The sequence below is a fragment of the Pinus tabuliformis genome, chromosome 1_2 (genome assembly GCF_031772625.1).
Source record: "Pinus tabuliformis cultivar Carrire ecotype Pingquan chromosome 1_2, CPIR1, whole genome shotgun sequence".
In the NCBI taxonomy this organism is placed as follows: domain Eukaryota; kingdom Viridiplantae; phylum Streptophyta; class Pinopsida; order Pinales; family Pinaceae; genus Pinus; species Pinus tabuliformis.
Genome location: NC_142298.1, coordinates 941,176,340 through 941,198,308, shown reverse-complemented (window position 1 = coordinate 941,198,308; position 21,969 = coordinate 941,176,340). Strand labels below are relative to the sequence as shown.

General features: G+C 38.1%; 1 protein-coding gene across 1 annotated transcript in view; it reads right to left on the bottom strand.

Moving 5' to 3' along the window:
- The window catches only part of LOC149209048 (lipid phosphate phosphatase gamma-like), a 37,940-nt gene extending 26,615 nt beyond the window's left edge, over window positions 1-11,325 (bottom strand). Inside the window, exon 1 of the mRNA XM_089396271.1 lies at window positions 10,074-11,325. Within this exon, the coding sequence (XP_089252397.1) occupies window positions 10,099-10,779 (681 nt within the window). The 5' untranslated portion in view covers window positions 10,780-11,325 and the 3' untranslated portion in view covers window positions 10,074-10,098. The remainder of the gene's footprint in view (window positions 1-10,073) is intronic.
- Between the last annotated feature and the right edge of the window lie 10,644 nt (window positions 11,326-21,969).

The window sequence follows — 21,969 nt, the reverse complement described above, 5'->3', positions numbered from 1 at the left end:
CAAGCTTCAGCATTCACGTGGTATCATACTAAACACAGTTAGTTCAGTAATTTGGGATGTTTTTCCGTTGCTGATGGAGTAGCAGCAACAATTTGCAGTGCAGTGGTAGTTGGCAGTGGCAGTGCTAGCAACAGCACAGATGTAGCACTTAAGAGGGAGCTGTAGTATGGATGTAGTGTTAACAGTGGCAATGTCAGCAACAGAACAATTATAGTAGCAGCACAGTAGTTGGTGGACAGCATGTCAGACATCAGCAACACAGAGGACAATGTTATGAAGTCAGAGTGATGTTTCAATAGATTGCATTGTTAGAGCACATTCCTCGCTAAGAGGGAGTGTTGATTTTTGGTAGCATCGGATGTGCTCTAAGTCTCAAAATTTGTAAGGAGGCTTAGACACATGCATTCTCCAATACCCAGAAATCGTTTGGGAAATTCCACCCGGAGACAGTTTTATTAAAATAATTAATTATTTTTAATGGGACCCTAAGTCTAAACTTAGGAAATTAAAATAATTAAAGGGTATTAATATAAACTGTGGATGAAACTTCTAGAAGAAGGCAGAGATCAAGTCAATATGATCCTAGCCATTGATTAGGATCTAATCTGGATGGTTGATTGATTAATGAGAGGATTTCATAAGAGGAAGCTTGATGGGCACTTGGAGAACACACTAAGTGAGTTCAGAAGATCGAATTTCTGAAGTAGAGTAGCTGCCAAAGAGAGATTCGAAGTGAGCTTTTGCAGTGAGGGGCAGTGAGTATCCAGAAGAAGGAAGTTTTCCTAGGTCGGAGAGTACGAGGCAGAGAGAGAGCAGAACGACGTCAAGAGAGAGGCAGACGTTGGCCCACGCCAAGCTCACGCAGTGGCAACGCAAGCCTTAAAGGGAGATCGAATTCCTACTGAGGAAATTGTAGAAATTTCTGTTTTCCCACCCCGGTTTTCAGTTTCTCCTTATTTCTCCCATGTAGTTAAATGCCCATTCCCATAACCATACATTTAACAGACTGAAAAAAAAAAAAATATTGCTGAAAACACAAACTCTGGAAATTTTTCAGAATGCTGGAAATTGCAGAATTAAAAATCAGCAATCAAAAACAGCCATTAAAACACATTAAAACACTGATATTTTTTGTCAACTTGACCCTGGAAAAACCCCCTACAACTCTTGGGGAAAACCAGTTTGAGAGCTCTTCTTTATTTCTGAAAATTGCCTTTTTACAGTGAGAATTATTCAGCAAAAAATCAGCAAGCAAATTTACAACTTATCTCCTTTCCCATGCCTCACAGAGTCACAGCAATCTGGAAATTACAGCAAACATGACAGTAATAAATGTTGTACGGCCTCCGTTTTGTGTGCAGAAAAATCAGCAAACTGCTCCTCGATTTTTGTGCAAAAACCTGCCTTTCACTATGTGCTGAATCAACTGTACAAATCTGCTCAACTGCTGCCTTGGAATGTGTGCCAAGCTGCTGTCTCCTTCTCCTCCCTGCTCAGAAATCTCTCTTGCTCTCTTGCTCTCCTTCTCCCAATCTGCTCATGAAAGAATGAATGACCTTTTCCTCCTTTTCCTCCTTTAATATAATTCCAAGTGACTTTTGGGTGATCCAAGTGACTTTTGGGTGATCTCTAAATCCAATGGTTGAAATAGATTTAGATCAATGGCTGAGATTAAATGCTCATTTAAATCTCACTTTCTATTTTTTAATTCACCCCACTTTAATAAAGACCCACTTAGTCATTTATTTCCAAAGTCACTTTTCATTTCTAATTTTTCATTTACTTTATAAAAGTTACTTTAAAATTAGACTTAGTAACTTTATCACTTAAAGTCACTTTTAAATTAGATTTAACTTTATAAAATTATAAAGTCACTTTAGGAGAAAAATTAAATTCTTTTGGACACTTTTCCCTAGGTCAAAGATCAAAGCCTAAGGGAACCACCTGTCCTCCGGTACCAAATTTCAACACTCCCTCTTACCGAGGAAGGTGTTCCTCACCACACCCATCTTGTCTCTGAAGTAGACATGCTTGCCCCGTGGTAAGGCTTTGGTAAGAATATCTGCAACCTGCTCATCAGTGGAAATATACTCAAGCTTCACAGCTCCCTTCTGAACATAGTCTCTGATGAAATGATATCTGATCCCGATATGCTTTGACCTGTCATGAAATACTGGATTCTCCGTGAGTTTAATGCAACTCTGATTATCACAGTAAATCACTGAAGGTCTCAACGGCTGACCAAATAAGCCAAACAACATCTTGCGAAGCCAAATAGCCTCACAACTAGCTAGACTGGCTGCCATATACTCTGCTTTCGCTGAACTCAGTGCTACTGACTGCTGCTTCCGGCTGAACCATGACACTACTGCTGAACCCAACCCAAAACAGCACCCTGAAGTGCTCTTCCTATCAAAAGCACAACCTGCCCAATCAGAATCAATGTATCCTACCAATCTCACTCCATCTCCCTGCCTGTAGTCCAGACCATAATCCACTGTCCCCTGCAAGTACCGCAAAATATGTTTTGCAGCCACCCAGTGAACCTTCCTAGGCTCACACATAAACTGACTCATCGTGTTGACTGCAAAACAGATATTTGGTCTAGTGTTGACCAAATACATCAAGGAACCAATCAGCTGCCTGTACAATGTGGGATCCACCAACTCGGAATCTGAAGCATGAAGCTTCTTCCAGTTGGTGATCATCGGTGTCGACATGGGTCTACAATCCTCCATGTGGAATCTGCTAAGGATGTCCACAATATACTTCCCCTGCCCTAGGAAGAAATGCCCCTCCTCCTGCCACACCTCCAAACCCAAAAAGTAATGCATCAAGTCGATGTCCTTCATCTCAAACTCCGCCGCAAGATCTCTCTTGCAGTGCTCTATGAGTCTCTCTGCACCTGTAATGATCAAGTCATCCACATACAGCACCAGAATGAGAGGCTCCTCGCCAATCATAATAAAGTAAAGGTTCGAATCTGCCTCACTCTTTGTGAAACCCATCCCCTGCAAATATGTATCTATCCTGGAGTACCAAGCTCTGGGAGCTTGCTTCAGGCCATAAAGGGCCTTCTTCAGTCTGCACACATGGGACTCCTTCCCATGCACCTCAAAGCCCTGTGGCTGCTCAATGTACACCTCCTCCTGTATGAAGCCATTGAGAAATGCGGTCTTCACACCCATCTGGTGGATCTTCCAACCCATCTCTGTTGCTATCGATATAATGGAGCGGATCGAAGTATATCGAGCCACGGGAGCGAAGGTCTCCTCATAATCAACTCCCTCTACCTGGGAGAACCCTCTAGCCACAAACCTCGCTTTGAATTTCTCAATGCTGCCATCTGCAGCATGCTTTACCTTGTAAAGCCATCTGGAAGTAACCACGGATTTGCCCTCAGGCCTCGGCACCACCTCCCAAACATCATTCTTCATGATAGAAGAATACTCCTCCTGCATGGCCTCTCTCCAGACTTGTTGGCTAGCTGCCTCCTCATAGCTAGAAGGCTCAGAGTCAAGGATGTTGGTAACCATCGCCATATAGCTACAAAACCTCTCAGGTGGTCTACTCTCTCTGACCGGCCTCTTCGGCTCAGCAACAGATGTGGCATCTCTCAAGGTGTCCTGAAGCCACTTGGGCTTCCTCTTCCCTGAGCGCACTTCTCCCACCGGAGAATGAAACTCCTCCTCCTCATCATCATCAGTAGCCTGAACTCCTGACTGTCTGTCTGCTGTCCTCCTGCCTGCACCTGAACCTGTAGAAGCTGAGGTACCGTGTGAACTGTCCATCAGTGGACTCCCTAGTGAACTGCTCTGTGAACTGCTCTGCATGCTGCCCGGAGCACCACCCCTCTGGCTCGATGAGCCACTACTCACTGACGGACCTGACATCCTCATAGATGTACCTCCTGATCCTTCTGATCCCTGCCCACTGGATCCCTGCGACTGACTCAACTGCTGCTGAGGGTCTGGCTGATCCAGATACTCTAACTCCCGTGACCTCCTAAAGGCCCTGTCCTCCTCGAACTTCACATCCCGTCTGACAACAGCTCTCCTCTATGCAGGAATGTAAATCCGAAAGGCCTTTGAGGTCTCACTGTAGCCCACAAAGATACCCTTCTCTGCGGTGGGCTCTAGTTTGGTCCTCTTCTCCTTGGGTATATAGGAGTATGTAATGCATCCAAAGATATGAAGATGACCAATATCAGGCTTCTTCCCAGAGAAAACCTCCTCCGGAGTCATGTGCCCCAAGGCACGATGCAGACTCCTGTTCTGCAAGTAAACAGCTGTGTTGCAGGCCTCTGCCCACAAGAACAATGGCAACCCCTGATCATGTAACATGGCTTTGGCAGCCCCTATGATGGATCTGTTCTTCCTCTCTGCAACCCCGTTCTGCTGGGGGTTGTAAGGAACAGTGAACTCCCTCCTAATGCCTGCCTCCGCACAATAGTCAACAAACTCTCCAAGGGTGTACTCTCCTCCATTGTCCGACCTCAAGGACTTGATCTTTCGACCTGTCTGAGTCTCCACAAGAGCTCTGAACTCCTGAAACCGCTTGAAGACCTCACTCTTGGTCTTCAAAAAATAAATCCAGGTCCTCCTGGAGTGATCATCAATGAATAACACATAGTACTCATATCCACTCAAGGAAACATGAGACATTCGACCGCTCACATCGGAATGAATCAAATCAAGTATCCCCGTCGCTCTGCTGTCACTGCTGGGAAAAGGGGATTTGGCAAACTTGCCCATCGCACAACCTCTGCAAGTATCAAAGTGATCAGTACTGAAATCTGGCACACCTGTAGTGATCTCCCACAATGTCCTCAAGGCTCCATGATACATATGTCTCATCCTGCGGTACCAAATCTCACACAGCTCAGAACTGCTAGCTCTGCTGTCGGTACTACTGCTCAATGCCAAAAGGGGTTGGAATGCAAACTTGTACACCTTTGCATGGCGTACACCTATCACTCTAGCTGAATCAGCTGGAGTGCCCCTGGGATACATCAACACCTGTCCTCCCCTGAACAGTACCTCATATCCTCTGTCCTCCAAAGCTGAGGCGGATATGAGGTTCTTCCTCATCCCTGGCACATAAAGAACCTCTGACACCTTCAAGGGAGGTTTGGACTCCCTCTGAAATGTCACTGTCCCCACCCCGACTGCTCTAACAACTCTGTCATCACCGAGTACTACCTCAATATCAATTCCACTCTCTAAAAGCTCTGAGAAGTACTCACGGACTCCTATCATATGACGTGAAGCCCCACTGTCCACATACCAGATACCTGAAGATGCTCCGCTAATCGAGAGAAAAGCATGCTCCCTCTGAACCTGTGTGGCAGGTGATCCTGCACTAGAGGACTCACACATAGTGAACGCAAACTCTCGGTCAAAACGACCAGCAAAGTCCTCAATCTCTGTTGAAGCTGCCACGTCCTGGTTCTTCCCCTTCTTCTTCTTCTTCTCCGGACACACAACTGCATAGTGTCCCATCTTCTGACAATTCCAACACTTCACCTTGGAATAGTCCTTCTGTGTGTTCCCCTGTTTACCTTTACCTTTGCCTTTGCCCCCACCACTGCTTGTGGAAGCCTGCTTCTTCCCTTTGCCTTTCTTGCCTCCTGCCACCAGTGCTACATCCTCATCCTGCTCAACTGGCTTGGCTGCCCCAAGCTGACCTTTCCTGATCTCTGTCTGAATGCAATCATCCCAAAACCTCTCCCATGTGGGAAGGGTCTCACGTGCACAAACCCCATCAGCAAAGTTCAACCATGAACGGGGGAGGCCATTCACTGCAATCCGCACCAACTCAGTGGGTGGAATGGCCTCTCCAATCACTGCCAACTCATCTCTCACATTAGTAATCTTTGTGAGATATCCAGCTGCACTATCATTACCCATCTTAATGTTCTTCAGCTTCTCCTTCAGGACCATCTTCCGGTTCTCATTGGTACTCTGGTAGAGATTGGACAATGCTGTCCACATCTTATGGGCATTGCTCTTTCCTCTCACATGAGGAATGCAATGGTCTTTGATTCCGTCTAGAATCAGCCTCTTACCCTTATTGTTCTTCTTTTTATACTCAGCCAACTGAGTAACATCAGTGGGCACAACAACAGGGTTCTGTGCGGTATGCACCATGATATCCCAGACTTCTGCCTCCTCAAAGATACTCTGCATTCTCTCCTTCCAAACACTGCAATTTGTATGCCCATCCAACCTATCATCCACCCTCAATCCCAATGACATCCTGCTGTCCTAAAACTGAAAGAATAGCACTGCTGTAGTAAAGATAAAACTGTTGTTTATGAAAAAATCAGCTTGCTGGAATTTTCTGAGTGAAAAATCAGCAACTGTAATTTTTCTTTTTGCTGTCCCAAACTGCCCTTCAGCACTCAAGCTCTGATACCATGTAGAAATTTCTGTTTTCCCACCCCGATTTTCAGTTTCTCCTTATTTCTCCCATGTAGTTAAATGCCCATTCCCATAACCATACATTTAACAGACTGAAAAAAATAAATATTGCTGAAAACACAAATTCTAGAAATTTTTCAGAATGCTGGAAATTGCAGAATTAAAAATCAGCAATCAAAAACAGCCATTAAAACACATTAAAACACTGATATTTTTGGTCAACTTGACCCTGGAAAAACCCCCTACAACTCTTGGGGAAAATCAGTTTGAGAGCTCTTCTTTATTTCTGAAAATTGCCTTTTTACAGTGGAATTATTCAGCAAAAAATCAGCAAGCAAATTTACAACTTATCTCATTTCCCGTGCCTCACAGCAATCTGGAAATTACAGCAAACAGGACAGCAATAAATGCTGTACGGCCTCCGTTTTGTGTGCAGAAAAATCAGCAAACTGCTCCTCGATTTTTGTGCAAAAATCTGTCTTTCACTATGTGCTGAATCAACTGTACAAATCTGCTCAACTACTGCCTTGGAATGTGTGCCAAGCTGTTGTCTCCTTCTCCTCCCTGCTCAGAAATCTCTCTTGCTCTCCTTCTCCCAATCTGCTCATGAAAGAATGAATGACTTTTTCCTCCTTTTCCTCCTTTAATATAACTCCAAGTGACTTTTGGGTGATCCAAGTGACTTTTGGGTGATCTCTAAATCCAATGGTTGAAATAGATTTAGATCAATGGCTGAGATTAAATGCTCATTTAAATCTCATTTTCTATTTTTTAATTCACCCCACTTTAATAAAAACCCACTTAGTCATTTATTTCCAAAGTCACTTTTCCTTTCTAATTTTTCATTTACTTTATAAAAGTTACTTTAAAATTAGACTTAGTAACTTTATCATTTAAAGTCACTTTTAAATTAGATTTAACTTTATAAAATTATAAAGTCACTTTAGGAGAAAAATTAAATTTTTTTGGACACTTTTCCCTAGGCCAAAGATCAAAGCCTAAGGGAACCACCTGTCCTCCGGTACCAAATTTCAACAGAAATTGACTTTCAATAGACAGGAGCCAGGGTGTGAGATCTGGAGGCAGAGATTCGGATTTTCCAGCAAGCAAAGGGTCTAAAGAAGGAGCAGCGTGATACCCAACAGGGGTGACGTAGGAACTACGTGGGAGTGACGCAATTATGCGTAGAGGCTATGCAAAAACTCCAATTCAACGTGGTCATGCTTAGATTCTCCCAATGACAGGGTGAGAACCCTTCACCACTCGTTTTGTCTAGTTTCTCTTTGTATTGGATTGCTAGTTGAGCATCCAAGAATTGTACTCAAATTTATTATTGCATAATAATAAAACCCTCAGATCTGCTGCACCGGTTTTCCCACATTGGGTTTTTCCCGGGACATTTGTCCAAAAATAACAGTGTTATTGTGTTGTATTTTCTTTCTTGCTCAATCTCTTGTTTCTACATATAAATTAATTAAGTGAAGGCTGCAGTGCATGTATTTCAATATTTGTTGTAGGAAACTACAAATAACTTGTTCATATAAATCTAACAAGTAGAAGAAATATCATCAATTGCTACAGTAGGGATTCCGGTTTAGAAATTTTCACACCCTAGCCTCATAGACACAATTTGAGACTAGAACACATGTCTAAGCTACATAAACTAACATTCACCCCCTATCCATTATCCTTGATCTGTGCTTCGCTCTCAGTCCCCTCATCACCATGACTAGATCTCACTCTAACGCCCCTAGCAAAGGAAGAGGCAAAGGCTGCCCCTCCACCTTTTCTCCAAGGATTGAGCCCTCAGCAGTGGGCTCACACTCAAGCTAGAAACTCTATGGCCTGCTACGAGCAACTCATTCCTGAACTTGTAAGGCAAGAAATTGAACAGATTGAAGTTGCAATCCGACAAGAATGATGTCCCACCCCTGATCATCACATTCTAGTCCAAAATATGGGTTGGATCCCCAATCTGGGTACCTCTTCTCGTTCCCGCTACTCAGGTTACATGAAAGCCATAAACGTTTATTGGCATACCAAAATCTTGTTGGGCCTCATCCTCGTCAACAACCATCAGACTCAGCAGGATCACAAGCACAAGTTGATAGAGCTGGAAGGGAAACTTGGAAAGCATCAAACATAAACTCAACATCCTCCTTAGTATCTGCCACAGCAGCTCTCCTCTGGGCAATTTCCATCTAGCCAGCAAGTCCCCAACCAGGAGATTTCTAATCTCTAGCTCTCATGAAGTCACAAATCCTTTTGTTTCATGTTTTTATCAGTTAAGTAATAGCCAGACTATGTACTACAGCAGTCAGCCTCAGTGCTGTACCTTTTGTCTTTCAGATGCAAGTGTCAAAAACATTTTTCACAATCTTGAGATTTTGCAACTCAATCTCTAGTCTGGTTTCCTGTTAGGCAAGCCAGAGACTAACAATTTTGGACTATGTACCCTTTTACTAAGTTAATAAAGTGTCTTACTTAAAAAAAAGGAAATGTATTAGTTAGCATGGATATTCAAACACTTTATTAGAGTTCTATATTGAAACATTTATAAGATAAATAGAATCTTTTTTGTTTACTTTTGATTCTTTTATCTTTATAAAATTGATATGAAATTATATTAATTAACATGGACATTCAAATATTTTATTTATTACTCCAAAGGTGAAAGTGAAGTATTTTTACCACATCTCTTTTATACTAGATTGTAATATTAACAATTAACCGAGTGAGCACAATGAGAATGAGATTATTGATGTTTTATAATGCTTTTAGCAAAGACTAACCAAATATGTATAATCATTTATGTTTTTATTATAGCCAACATTTTTTTTGGAATAGTTTTTTTTGAAATGATGTCTGAGCACAGAAAAAAACCACAAATCTGCCTCATACTGAGCTGTAGAATGCGCCTCTCAGCGAAATAACTTATTCTGAGTGATCAAACAGCAAGGCATGTGCCAATGATAGGAAAAAACGGTACTGATAAATATGACTCTCCCCACACTGAAGTCCTTGTTTTAATTGTAAGCTTCATCAAGCTTGGTCAAATATGTTTTCCTTATCAGTAATGGCTCCTTCCGATGTCTTATTTCTATGTGGGACATTTTTGAAATTTTATCGGAAGGGAGCCAAGCCAACCAGGGCTCGCCAAATTTTGTACTCAGTAAGTTTTGTTAACAGAAGATTCTGTTTTACATACAATAAACAAAACTCTCCCTATGTTGACGATGTGAGGAATAAGACTAATGGAATCCAATTGTAAAGTGATGCTGGGAATTATATGCTTAATACTTTCAATACAGAGAGCGAAAGGCATTGCTCTAAAGCTTAAAACTAATTAACGTGATTCATATAGCCAATTTTCAAAATGTCTTTTGGCAATAACAAAATTAGAAGTGCTTCTGTATAAATGGAAGGCAATTGCTTTGGTTCAGAAATATACTTCCAAATAATAAGAAGAATGATAGTAATAGTGATAGTGATAGTAATAATGCACATAATACAGTCATTGCTCCCAGTATATTTATTTCCTAACAAGTGTTGCTGCTGATTTGAGAAATGCTAAGCAACTCCCATTCAATAGAAAACAATAACAGTAATCAAAAAGGGAAAAAAATGTTGATCTACGCATATCAAGAGCACCTGTATAGCCACTTCAGAGCCTGATTCAATCTGTTCTTGCCTGTTTTCCACGTTTTGCATCCATCTTCGTCTTCCTAGCTGCTATGGCATTCTGGTACTCAAAACGCAGCACATCGGGAATATGTGAACTGTCCTTGATGCAAAGGTATTCACATAATGGGGTGCTTTCCAGCATTGGGAATGTATGAATAAGCACAGAGTTTACAAACCAAAACCAAAGAGAACCCAAAAGTAACCCTAAAAGCCCTCCTGCATAAACCTGCCCTACAGTGTGGTACCCCAAATACACTCTGGAATACATGGTGAGCACTGCGAAGGGCCAAGGAAAGGCAGCAGTGATGATTTTAGTCCACTTGTTTGAAAAGCCGACCCCTTTACAGGCAAGCAGGGAGAGATACACAGCAAAAAAGGCCATGTACTGTGAGTGGCTTGAGGGCCAACCATGTGAATCACACATCTCTAATGCTAGGCAAGTTTCAGGGCGGGCTTGTTGGACAGATTTCTTTACGAGTTCGTTTATAAACTCTGATATGAGAATACCCAATGCGAAAAAAATGGCTTGAAGCTCTCTTTTGAACATGAAATGTGTCAGAAACCCGCCTAGGCTAATGAAAATAGGAAGAAGGGAAATCCATGCGAGGAAATGGCCTAGTTTGTCACCTGTCTCATACCTTACATGAGTCAAACTTACGGCTTTTAGGGCCATAATTGTGCATCAAATTCACAGATCTCGATCTTGAAAATGCCCAATAATGGAGATCTGACAAGAGATCGGGGACTTCTTTTCTCAGTCTCAGACCCACATCCAAAAATAGTTAAGCGTTAAAACTGAATCCCAAAAGCCAAATTATATAATGGGTATTGAGGAATATCAAGTGGATGTTCAGACGATACTATGAACCGCACTTGCCCAGATTTATCTTGCAGAAGAAAAATTGGCTAGCGAAGAAAAATCTATTATAAAACACATAAACTCCTCAGACTAGCCATCGGATTGGTCGAGGAAATGGCAGAGTCAAACTAATTGCGAATGGGATACGGACTCCTGGCGTAAGTAAAGGCCAGTAGCCGTGGGTGGGGATTCGCATCAAATGAGCTGGAGACTTGTCGAAAGTATAAATTGTGGACGTCAACTAATGGAATTTGCAGATGATATAGATAATGTTTTTTTCCCATGATCTGGAGGAACCACGAGGGCAACAGTATGAACTAGGTTCTAGGCTCTTGTAGACAATTCTAGCGTGTCGTCGATTCAACATTCAAGTAGCGTAAGTAGCCCACCATTTCTTCTTTTTTTGGTGACTCTTTTCACCGGAATTCGTCAAACATTGATAACAGATTTATCGATGGAATCCCTCGAACTGTGATTTTGTTTTGGTAGAATGTGGGTTGAGATTACACACTGGTCTTGCTGGAGGATTTTATTTTTCTTGTGTAACATTTGACCTGAATTTAACAAACTTTTCTAAGTTAATTGTGAATTTCTACAGGTTTTAGGTTAGGGATTTAGGTTTAGTTTGTCAACCTTTTGAAGCTCTGAAAATCATTGACTAATTCTCCAGCTTTTTAAACATTTTGTTGATATGGATTGTTTTGTTGTTGCCAATGGCCATACTTACAACTAATTAACTGACTTCTTAAATATTTTGTTCATATGAATGGTTTTTGTGGGCATTACACTTTCTAAGTTTACTCAAAGGAAAGATTGAGATATAATTCAAAATGACACACACTTTGATCGTTGTTGGTACCAATAAGGTTAGGTCAACTAGCGGGTATATTGTGTTTACCATTTTTTAATGGAATGGAATATGATTGGAAAGTACAAGAAATCATGTGAACGGTTAATAATATCATAAATAAAGGATGAAAATTAATATTTTATTGATATGGGTAGAAATATGAATTGTTTAATTTAAATGAGTAATATTATGATTTTTTTTATATTTAATAAAGTGTTTTATGGAAAGTTTAAAAGGGTTGGATTTAATGGTGGAAAGTGGGGAGTTTTTTACCTTTGCAAAATTTAGTTCTTGTGAATGTGGGTCTAGTCCTCAAGCCATGTGGACACTTTGAGGTAGCGATTGAGCATGTGGTTGTGCCTTTAAAAACAATATTAAAAATGGACCTGCAACTTGTGCACATGCAAGTGGATCAAAATCCACCCCATGTCCTTTTCAAATATAGCTCATGAGATATAGAATAGCTAATGATTGGGTGTACTATAAAGGCACTCATTGTGTGACTGTTGTCACTGATAATATATATATATATATGTGTGTGTGTGTGTGTGTGTGTGTGTGTTGGGGGCAGGGGGGAAGACTTAAAATGATTATATTAATTGGGTGAAGTTTTAATTCAATTTAAACAGTTGTATAAACTAAGTGGAGTAGAGGCAATCAAAAATATATGTGTGTGTGTGGAAAGATGTAAAATGATTATATTAATTGGGTGGAGTTTTAATTCAATCTAAACAGTGTATAAACTAAGTGGAGTAGAGGCAATCAAAAAGTATAAAAATCTACATGATAGTAAGCATTACATTCATAGAAATTAATATGGGTCAATTTATAGGTTATGGAAGTTGAATGGTTCGTGTTAGCTGTCAAATTGATTAGGCAACATAAACAATCCTAAAGGAATTCAATGAGGATCAATGATCCTCCTGCTTTAGGTTGGAGGATTGGCCTTCCTCAACCACAGGGGGCATTCCCTATAAGTTTAAAAATGTTTTTCTATGATAACTTTAAAATACCAGCATAGATCCATCTTAAATATGGATCTAACATGAGCCAAGAGGGACCCAATTTCTTCACGTGCAAAAATTTTTATGGGTCGACATTATTTAAATGTTTTGTATGGTTATTTAATTTTTATTTTGGCCGACATAGCAAAATTTCAACTTTGATGACGAACAGACACCCTAACACATCATAACGGGTTGTAGAATGAGCCTCTCAGCTCAATTAGCCATATTATAAATAGGGGGATTTGAAAATAATATATGGTTAGTCTTTAAAATGAGTGAAACTCATATAGAACAAATCATCAATGACTTAAATTGTAAATCTTAAATATGTAATCAAGATCGATAAGTTTTCCAAATAACTAGCAAGGAAAATACATAACGGAGTTAACATAAGATAAAAATAAAGAGGGAACAAACAAAAAATAAACCAAAAGGTAAAAACATATATCATTGGTATGTTTTATAATTCAAATGAAAAATACAACGAAACCATACAACATTGTGTATCGATCTAATTCCAATCTACAGCAAATCATTCAAAATTCTTGACTTAAAACTCCAAATAATGTATATCTAAGGAGGAATAAATCAAGTAATATATCTTAAATAAGTTATCAGTTTGATGGTGTTAACTAATAATCATTCGTGTGTACCAAGATATACCAACACAAAATTAACAAAGCATGAAGCACTAAAAGAAACACCATATAAATCGAAATTGCATATAATGAAATTGCATTGTCACCATGAGCAGGTTAACACAATGTGTGCATTATGCATATTCAAAAAAAAAAGTTTCACCGCCAAAAAGTTGACCTCTTCAAAATAAAATTGAGGTTATTATAAACAAATTTTCTAGCAATTGTCTTTTAATAAAATAAAAAATATATATTGCATATTCCCAAAAATATAAATTATTTGCAAGGTATATTTTTACGCTTTGAATATTGTTTAGTAGTTTTGGTTTTTTCTCTCGTTATGGTGTCAGCTGTCGAGCCTTTTATATTGTGGACTTTTTCTTCTTAGGCCTTATATTGTGGACTTTTTCTTCTTAGACCTTTGGAAACTACGGAATTCTATATTTTCTCTTGCTCTATAATTTTTTCTATCACGGACCGCAAGGGTTGGACTGATTCAGTACCCTATATGACAAAAGCAAGAATGGACTATTGAGTAAAATATATTTTCAGCTTCAGAAATTTATCCCATTCAACTAGGGATAGCAACTATTGTTTTTTGAACTTTAATTAGGCTACACCAATCTCGAAGTGGAGTTGATAAGGAGTAGAAGGAAATCATTGAATCATCTTATCCTGAAGAGCTAGCACATTGAAATCCCTGCAAAGAGAATATAGCTATTCAAAAATAGTTTCTTCACTACTAGTAGGGGAATAACCTTGATCTTCTTGAGCCTTCTTGAGCACAGCTTGAAATTTCTCTTTTGATACAAGCTGGGCAGAATCAATCCAAAAGGATGGGATCCCCAACCTCTAAATATATCCCCAATCTGCGTTAAATTTTGTGATGATTATTCTAGCTTTGAGAATCTCAACATTCATTTTGTACATGGATTTCTTCCTTTATTTAATTGATAAAACTAATAGAATACATTCATCCCTACTTAAGGTTGGACCGTTGGATCACATGGGTTAAGAATAGGTTCGTTAACTTGGGCACATGTTCCTATTGAGAAACCAAATGTAATAGGATTAAGCTTGATTTCTCTATCTTGATAATTACTTGTGAATGCTAAATATTTTCTTATTACTTCTTATGTGTTCCTCATCAAGCAACTATACAAATGTTTAGCCTTTCAAGAAAATCAAAGAGACAAGAGACAACAAAATTAGGCTTCGAGCTAGGGAAAAACCCCACAAGGGGAAAACCCAACAAAAATCCATCTCTTATAGAATCATATCAAAATGAGATATCCAAGGCCAATACCAAGACCAAAGTTGCCACAAAAAATCCAAGTCCAGCTATCCTCCCTGTCACCTCCAAAGTTAAAGTCAACATAGGTCGAACTGGTCAACTCCCTAAAATTTTAGCCCTACAATAGCACATAAAATTCAGCCTATACATAATTTTGTCCGCATCAGAAATTTTGGTCAACAAAAGAATTTATCTCTCTTTTGACTTCTTCTTCTTGTTCTCCCTAGTATGGTTCAAATGTATCCTTATTGTGTGATTGATTGATGTCCCAAGTAAATTGAACTTTGCTCTTATATATAGTTGTCCAAGAGGGTCGAATAGGTGGCTCTTGGAGGTCTAAGCCAGCTTGACATTTTGTGGACTTATTGACTCAACATCGAATTCAAAATTATTTTCTTACAAATGCCCAAATGGGACATGACTCAAGTACATCTTTCTTTGACTCATAATAAATTATTTTTGACTTTATAAGCATGAAGAACATGCTTTGAATAAAAATAAATATAATAAATACATCATGATAGTTTTACTGAATTATGAAGACCAACACTAGTTACAACTTCAACACTCCCTCTTAACTAGGGAGGTATTCATAATGACTCAATAAGATATTTTCAGGTTGAAATATTCATATAAGAAAGGATCTCGATTGATAAGCATCAATGATGATTACACCATCATAACCAACATTGTAAAACTACCAAGGCCTTGACAAGTAAGCTCTATCTTTCCACTAGATCAGAGCACAATACTAGGAGGCATAAATTTGGTCACACCACCTCTCAAGGCACATACCCCACCTGGGTGTTCACTAAGGCATGTCCTCACAAGATCATTTCCTAATCCATTGTCACAATACTTGACACCAGCAAATATCGTTCCTTTGGACCATTCTCATCTTAGAACAATGTACTTGACTTACAGTTGTTATTATTATTCATAGTATATATCTTCAAAGAATGTCGATCCCTAATGCTTATCCAATCCACCATTCTCCCTATCAGTGTTCATGCACTAGGCTTACGGTTGTTAGTCCTGGCCATAGTACGTGACACATGGAGAACACAATGTCCACCCTCACTCCCTCTCAATTAAGGAGGAGATCCTCACTCCCTCTCAAACAGGGAGGAGATAACTACAAGCCCAATTTTGTGTCAAAAGTACTCATACTTTCCTTGCATCAACTACCTATTATTCCATAGAGATTTGTTGTATCTTCTCGACTCAAATCTGCATCATACTCTTGAATCATAAAGTTCTTCGACCTTCTTGGATCTCTAACAATCTTCATGCAACTTTGATCAGTATCATAATCGAATCTAGCATATCATCAAGTAGTTCATCAAACACTTTATGGAGCCAAACTTCTTCATATTTTCTTGTACAAGCCTTCACATCTTCTTCCTTTGTATTGCAACAAAGTTTTGCTTCATGCTCTTCTAAGAAATCATACAAGTTCCCAACCATCAGTAGTATCTTTATCAACATCAGTATCGTTAAGTCAATTGATGTGTCCTTGAATTGAATCCAATCAGTTGTTGGTACAATGATAAAACTCTTAAACTTCTTACAAAATTGTATTGCCATAGATCTGTCATTTATTGTTTTGATCAAAAGCTTCTTTTTCAAACTTCAAGTAGTATTGTATCCATCCAAGGTCTTGCAACTCCCTCTTTCCAACTGAGGTAGGTGAACTTCTTGATTTCATGTTGCCATCTAATCGGCTTCTTTGATGCATATGTTAAATTTCCTTCTCCTTCTTCAGTTACATCTATTAGGATTCAGAGAAGTCTTCGTGCTTTGTTGTGTTCTTCTAATTCCTCCATTTGCTAGTAAAGCTTAGGCAGTTCTTCTTTTGACCTCCAAACTTTATTAGAAGACTATGAAAGAACGAAAAGGAAAAGTAAAAAGATAGTAGCAGAAGTACTAATCAAGGAGATGTAGAGTACTTATCTTTTGTAGAAGGTCAAATCCCTCTTAATCTTGGACTTTTTCATCAACCTTGTCCTCACATCAACATGATGTCATTCGTGTCATTCTTAAGAGCTAAGTTTGTCTTTTTACAATGGAAATGATTAGTTAGGGTTTTGTTTCTAGGGTTTTTCTAATTTAAACCTTTTGTTAGGGTTTACAAACCCTAGATGCTTCAAAATATTCAAGGCCTGCGATTCTTTAAAATTTGTCATTTCTACAAGTACATTGTTAGTTTCAAACCTTAAATAAGTTATTGTCAAGCTTTCTAAAAGCATTTTTGTTTCTTAATCACAAAAACCTAATATTCATATGCAAATAAAGTATTCAAATGTTAACATATCAACGATCTTTAATATGTCTAAATAGACTAACTATCAAGAGAACATAAGATCGTTTCATTTCATCATGACCTAGAAAACTTAGCATAGGTTACTGATTGCAAATAAACAAAGATTTTACATACCTTCTTTAACCTTACCTTATCCATCCTTGCAAATATTTAGTCCTTTTAGACATTTCTTTAGTTGCCATGTATTATTTTTCTTTAATAAAGGTACTTCTACCCTTCAACCATTGAACTAGGATGCAAACCATAAAGATTTCTTTAAACTACTCACAATGTTCTTTGTCTAGGTTTACATACATCATTTGTAGAGGAGGCTTCATTTCTCCATAATATCTAGTACCTCTTGATAATATCTATCACACTTTATATATCTCCATATTACAATTCACACTTAGTAGTTTAGTCCTTTTCCATAAAGTCTACATAGAATCTTGGTCTTTTAAAAGAGATTTATAGATTTTCAGTCCCTTCCAGGTTCCATAGAAATTTGGTTTCTTATTGCAGAAAGGTATAAAAGAACATGTACCTTTCCAAGGGATATGTCATAGACAACTTAATCCTCAAATTTTGATGTGCAATGCGTTTGTACTTTACTCCACACTTATAATTTTGATTAGCTTCCCAAGTTCCTTGAGTGAATAACATTATCAATATGTTTTGGTGTCTCCCTTAGATCTGTCACATAGATTATGAGCTTTATATTTTCATACTTATGACCTTTGCATATAAGTTATGTCTTTCACATGTAACACATAATTAATGTTCCTTAGGTCCTCAAAACAATGTATCTCAAAGTTCACATAAAATCACATAAGACATTGCCTCATAAATGCATATATATTGCCACATAATTTGCATAATACTTCACACATGTTGCCACAAACTCAAATTTTCCCATGGAGAAATTCATCATTTATATTACTAATCAAAAAAATCCCAGATGTTTTGTATAGCTCAGATCTTAGTGTCATCATGAATGCTTTGGATTTCAAAGGTATGGTGCTACAGTAAGCTTGGATGTCATAAAGGAATGTTTCCATAGAACCTTTACATTGATCACATGGATAATGCCTCAGAGTTGCATTGATTATAGAGATTATGGTCTTTCTTGTAGCTCGCATAATCCTCCCACGGCTTCCATTTCCAGAAGTATAATGCCTTAAAGAAATTCAAATTTCCAAAAGAAGTTGTTACATGAACTCAAGTTCTTCTTTTATTTGCTATAGTGAAGACATACAAATCTGATTCAGGTGGATATCGGTGGCCACCTGCCTATTCCACCTAGACCTCAATTTGGTTTCATCATTTTCCTTGTTTATAGCACAATTTACTATTTTTAGAAGTTTTTTCGAGTCTTGAACTTCTGAAGCTATTTTGACCCCTTAAACGATGTTTTTTTAGGTTCGTAGCAGAGATATTTCTAACGAGGTATCATACGCACCAAACGAAGATCATATGACCAAGTTACGACCCTCAGAAGTTGGCTACCCCACAAACTCTTGTTGTTCCATCTCCTAGGGTTAGCTTTTTGGTTGTTCAAGGTTTCCCTTTGATGTTCAATAATAAAAAGGCCCTTCAACCTCTTTGTAGCACAATTAAGAGGTATGTAGCTGCCACATCTCTTCTCAGAGATAAGCTACCATCGCCCGAGCTAGTTTATTTCCATTATGTAGGTAAGCATATTACAGTTCTTTGATATTAATGAAACGAGAATTTATTTATGATGCATCTTTGTGTTTATGTTGATCTATATTATGTTGTGTTTCTGCATAAGTCTGGATCAAAATCTCCTTTTGACATTTTGAACTTCATAAAAATATTTCATTGTATTTTCTAAACTTTGGCCTTCAGAGATAAATTATATGATATGTGTACTCCAAATAAGGGATGTGAATAGGATTTGACCATAGTACTTGGATGTCACAAAGAAATTTGAATTTATTACAGAGGTGTCATTTCATATGAAATTTAATTTGATTTGGATCTGATATAACACAATTATTGCTTGTTTCCTTCATATTCCATTCATAGATCAATGCAACAAATTTTCACCGCATAACTTGGATAAGTACCTCAAATTTTGTTCAAGTCACCACATATTTCAGATAGGAGTCACAAGCCACCACAAAGATTTTTTTGGACATTGTATAAAGCAACGTTCCCCATGTGTTTCGTGACATGGACTAATCGCCTCTCGTGGATCCTTATCTCTAGCGATGCGATCATTGACTAATACCTGCGGGTTTTGGTCTAACGACGATCGTGATTCCCAACAAGTGGTATCAAATTGAAGGTCACGAGTTCGATACACACTGACTCACATTGGGGGGGAGATTATTGGACATTGGATAAACCAACGATCCTCGTGTGTTTCGCGACATGGACTAACCGCCTCTCGTGGATCCTTATCTTTGGCGATGCAATTGTTGACTAATACCTGCAGATTTTGGTTTAACGACAATCATGATTCCCAATAGATTTGGATATATGCTACAAAATCTCTTGCTTCTTTGATCTTCCTTAGCTTTGATACCATGTTGAGAAACCAAGTGTAATATGATTAAGCTTGATTTCCCTATCCTAATAATTACTTGTGAATATTATATATTTTCTTATTACTTATTATGTGTTCTTCATCAAGCAAGTATACAAACGTTTAGTCTTTCAAGAAAAAAGAAAGAGACAAGAGACAACAAAAGTAGGCTCTAAGCTAGGGCGAAACCCCACAAGGGGGAAAGCCAACAACAATCCATCTCTTAAATAATAAGATCAAAATGAGATATCCAAGACCAAGACCAAGACCAAGACCAGAATTGCCACAAAAACTCCAAGTCCATCCCTCCTCCAAGTCACCTCCAAAGTCAAAGTCAACATATGTCAAACTGGTCAACTCCTTGAAATTTCAGCCCTTGTAATTTCGACATGTATAAAATTATGTCCACATCAAGAATTTTAGTCAACAAAAGACTTTCTCTCTCCTTTGACTTATGCTCCTTGTTCTATTTCATATGGTTCAAATGTACTTCTTGTTGTGTCATTGATTGATGTCCTAAGTAGGTTGAAATGTCCTCTTATATATAGTTGTCCAAGAGGGTCGAATAGGTGGATCTTGGAGGCCCAGGCCGACTTGTCCCAAGGAGGCTTGACTTGACATTTTGTGGGCTTCTTTACCCAACATAAAATTCAAAATTCTTTTCTTACAAATGTCCAAATGGGACATGACTCAAGTACATTTTTCTTTGACTCATAATAATTTTTTTTTGACTTTATAAGCATGAAGAACATGCTTTGACCAAAAACTAAATATAATAATGAATATAATAAATACATAAATGATAGTTTTACATTACATTATGCAGACCAACACTAGTTACAACTTCAACAATTCCCACTCAATGCAGATGATAATCGTTGGATCGAGTGAATTGTGATCGTCGGATCCCATCAAGTTATGACATCACCTTTAAATAACACACATGTTGTGGCCCAATACAACTGAAAATCATTGGATCATGGTGAAATGAGTCGTCAGATGTCATTGGGTTGAAATATCACATTTAACATGCATGCACTTCTGAATTCGATAGGAATATTATCGGTTAGATATAAACGTTACTAATCGCCTAATCTTGTCAGGTTAGTGCATCGTGTTTAACTCGAGTGCAAGTTATTACCTGATAGGAATCATGAATTTCATATTAAAAGGTATTGATGATTATATCATATCAAATCTGTTTTGAATGCTAATTTCTTCAAGCTAATAATCTATGTGACAGAGCATGGATTAATATTCAACCAGTGAACTAATTCAAACCCACTGTAGTCCTTTATAACTATAATCATGAAGATTTCATACAGAGGGGGATCATATATATTCAATTTCAGTTCAACCTAACTATTAGTAAATTTTAGAAGGAAGATTTTCGTGTCTGAATTTGGTTACAACAGTGCTAGAGGTCAGAGTCTATATCCCAAATCTTGTGAAATAATTGTAACCCTTATGAAGAAGCAAAAAACGCAACTCATCACTACAAAACATTGATAATACTACAACTTAACATTGAGAGAGAAACCAATTGGATGTAACACCAAATTCCAAGAATTCCAAGTGTAACATATGGGTTATGAATTCATGAGAAGTGTACAACCCAAACATTGCAAAATAATTGCAACCCTTGTGTTTCAAACAAAACCATAACCTATCAATACATAACATCAACAACACTACACATTGACATTGAGAGGGAAACCAAGCAACATCAACACCAAATTCCAATAAGTTGAGGACTATCACATAGCCATGAGAAAATTTGAATTGGATACGAGAGATTAATCAAGCAAGAGTATTAAAGAAAGGAAGAGTCGTTATAGATGTTTAATTTTCAATGGTCATTGCAATTTTAATCTAGTTCCTCTATCCCCCACTTGATACTTGCGTAAATACATTATTTGTAAATTATCATTCCACTTAAATTGTTCATCACAATATATGTTACAATATTATTAAAAAATTATCATGCAACTTACTACTTTATAACTTATATTTATTATTACTAGCTTAATGCTCAATTTTATGGAAATAGTTGAAATTGAAATGAAAGAACAAGCAAATTAACACACCACCCACACAAATGAATAGAATACGTGACTTGGAGAACCCAATACAAGAGAAGACCTTGCTAGAAGGTGAGGCCCATCTCTGCTCTCTTTTTCTAAATTATGAAATGTAAATACAAAGAAAGGGACACTCATTATATAGTTTCCATAAACATTGTGGCTTAAATCACTGCTACAAAATATCCTATCTTCTCTGTTATAATTCAACATCCCACTCATATATGCTTTATTGAACTACGTAACAATAACAATACCAAAAGAATGAAACCCCTTATCTT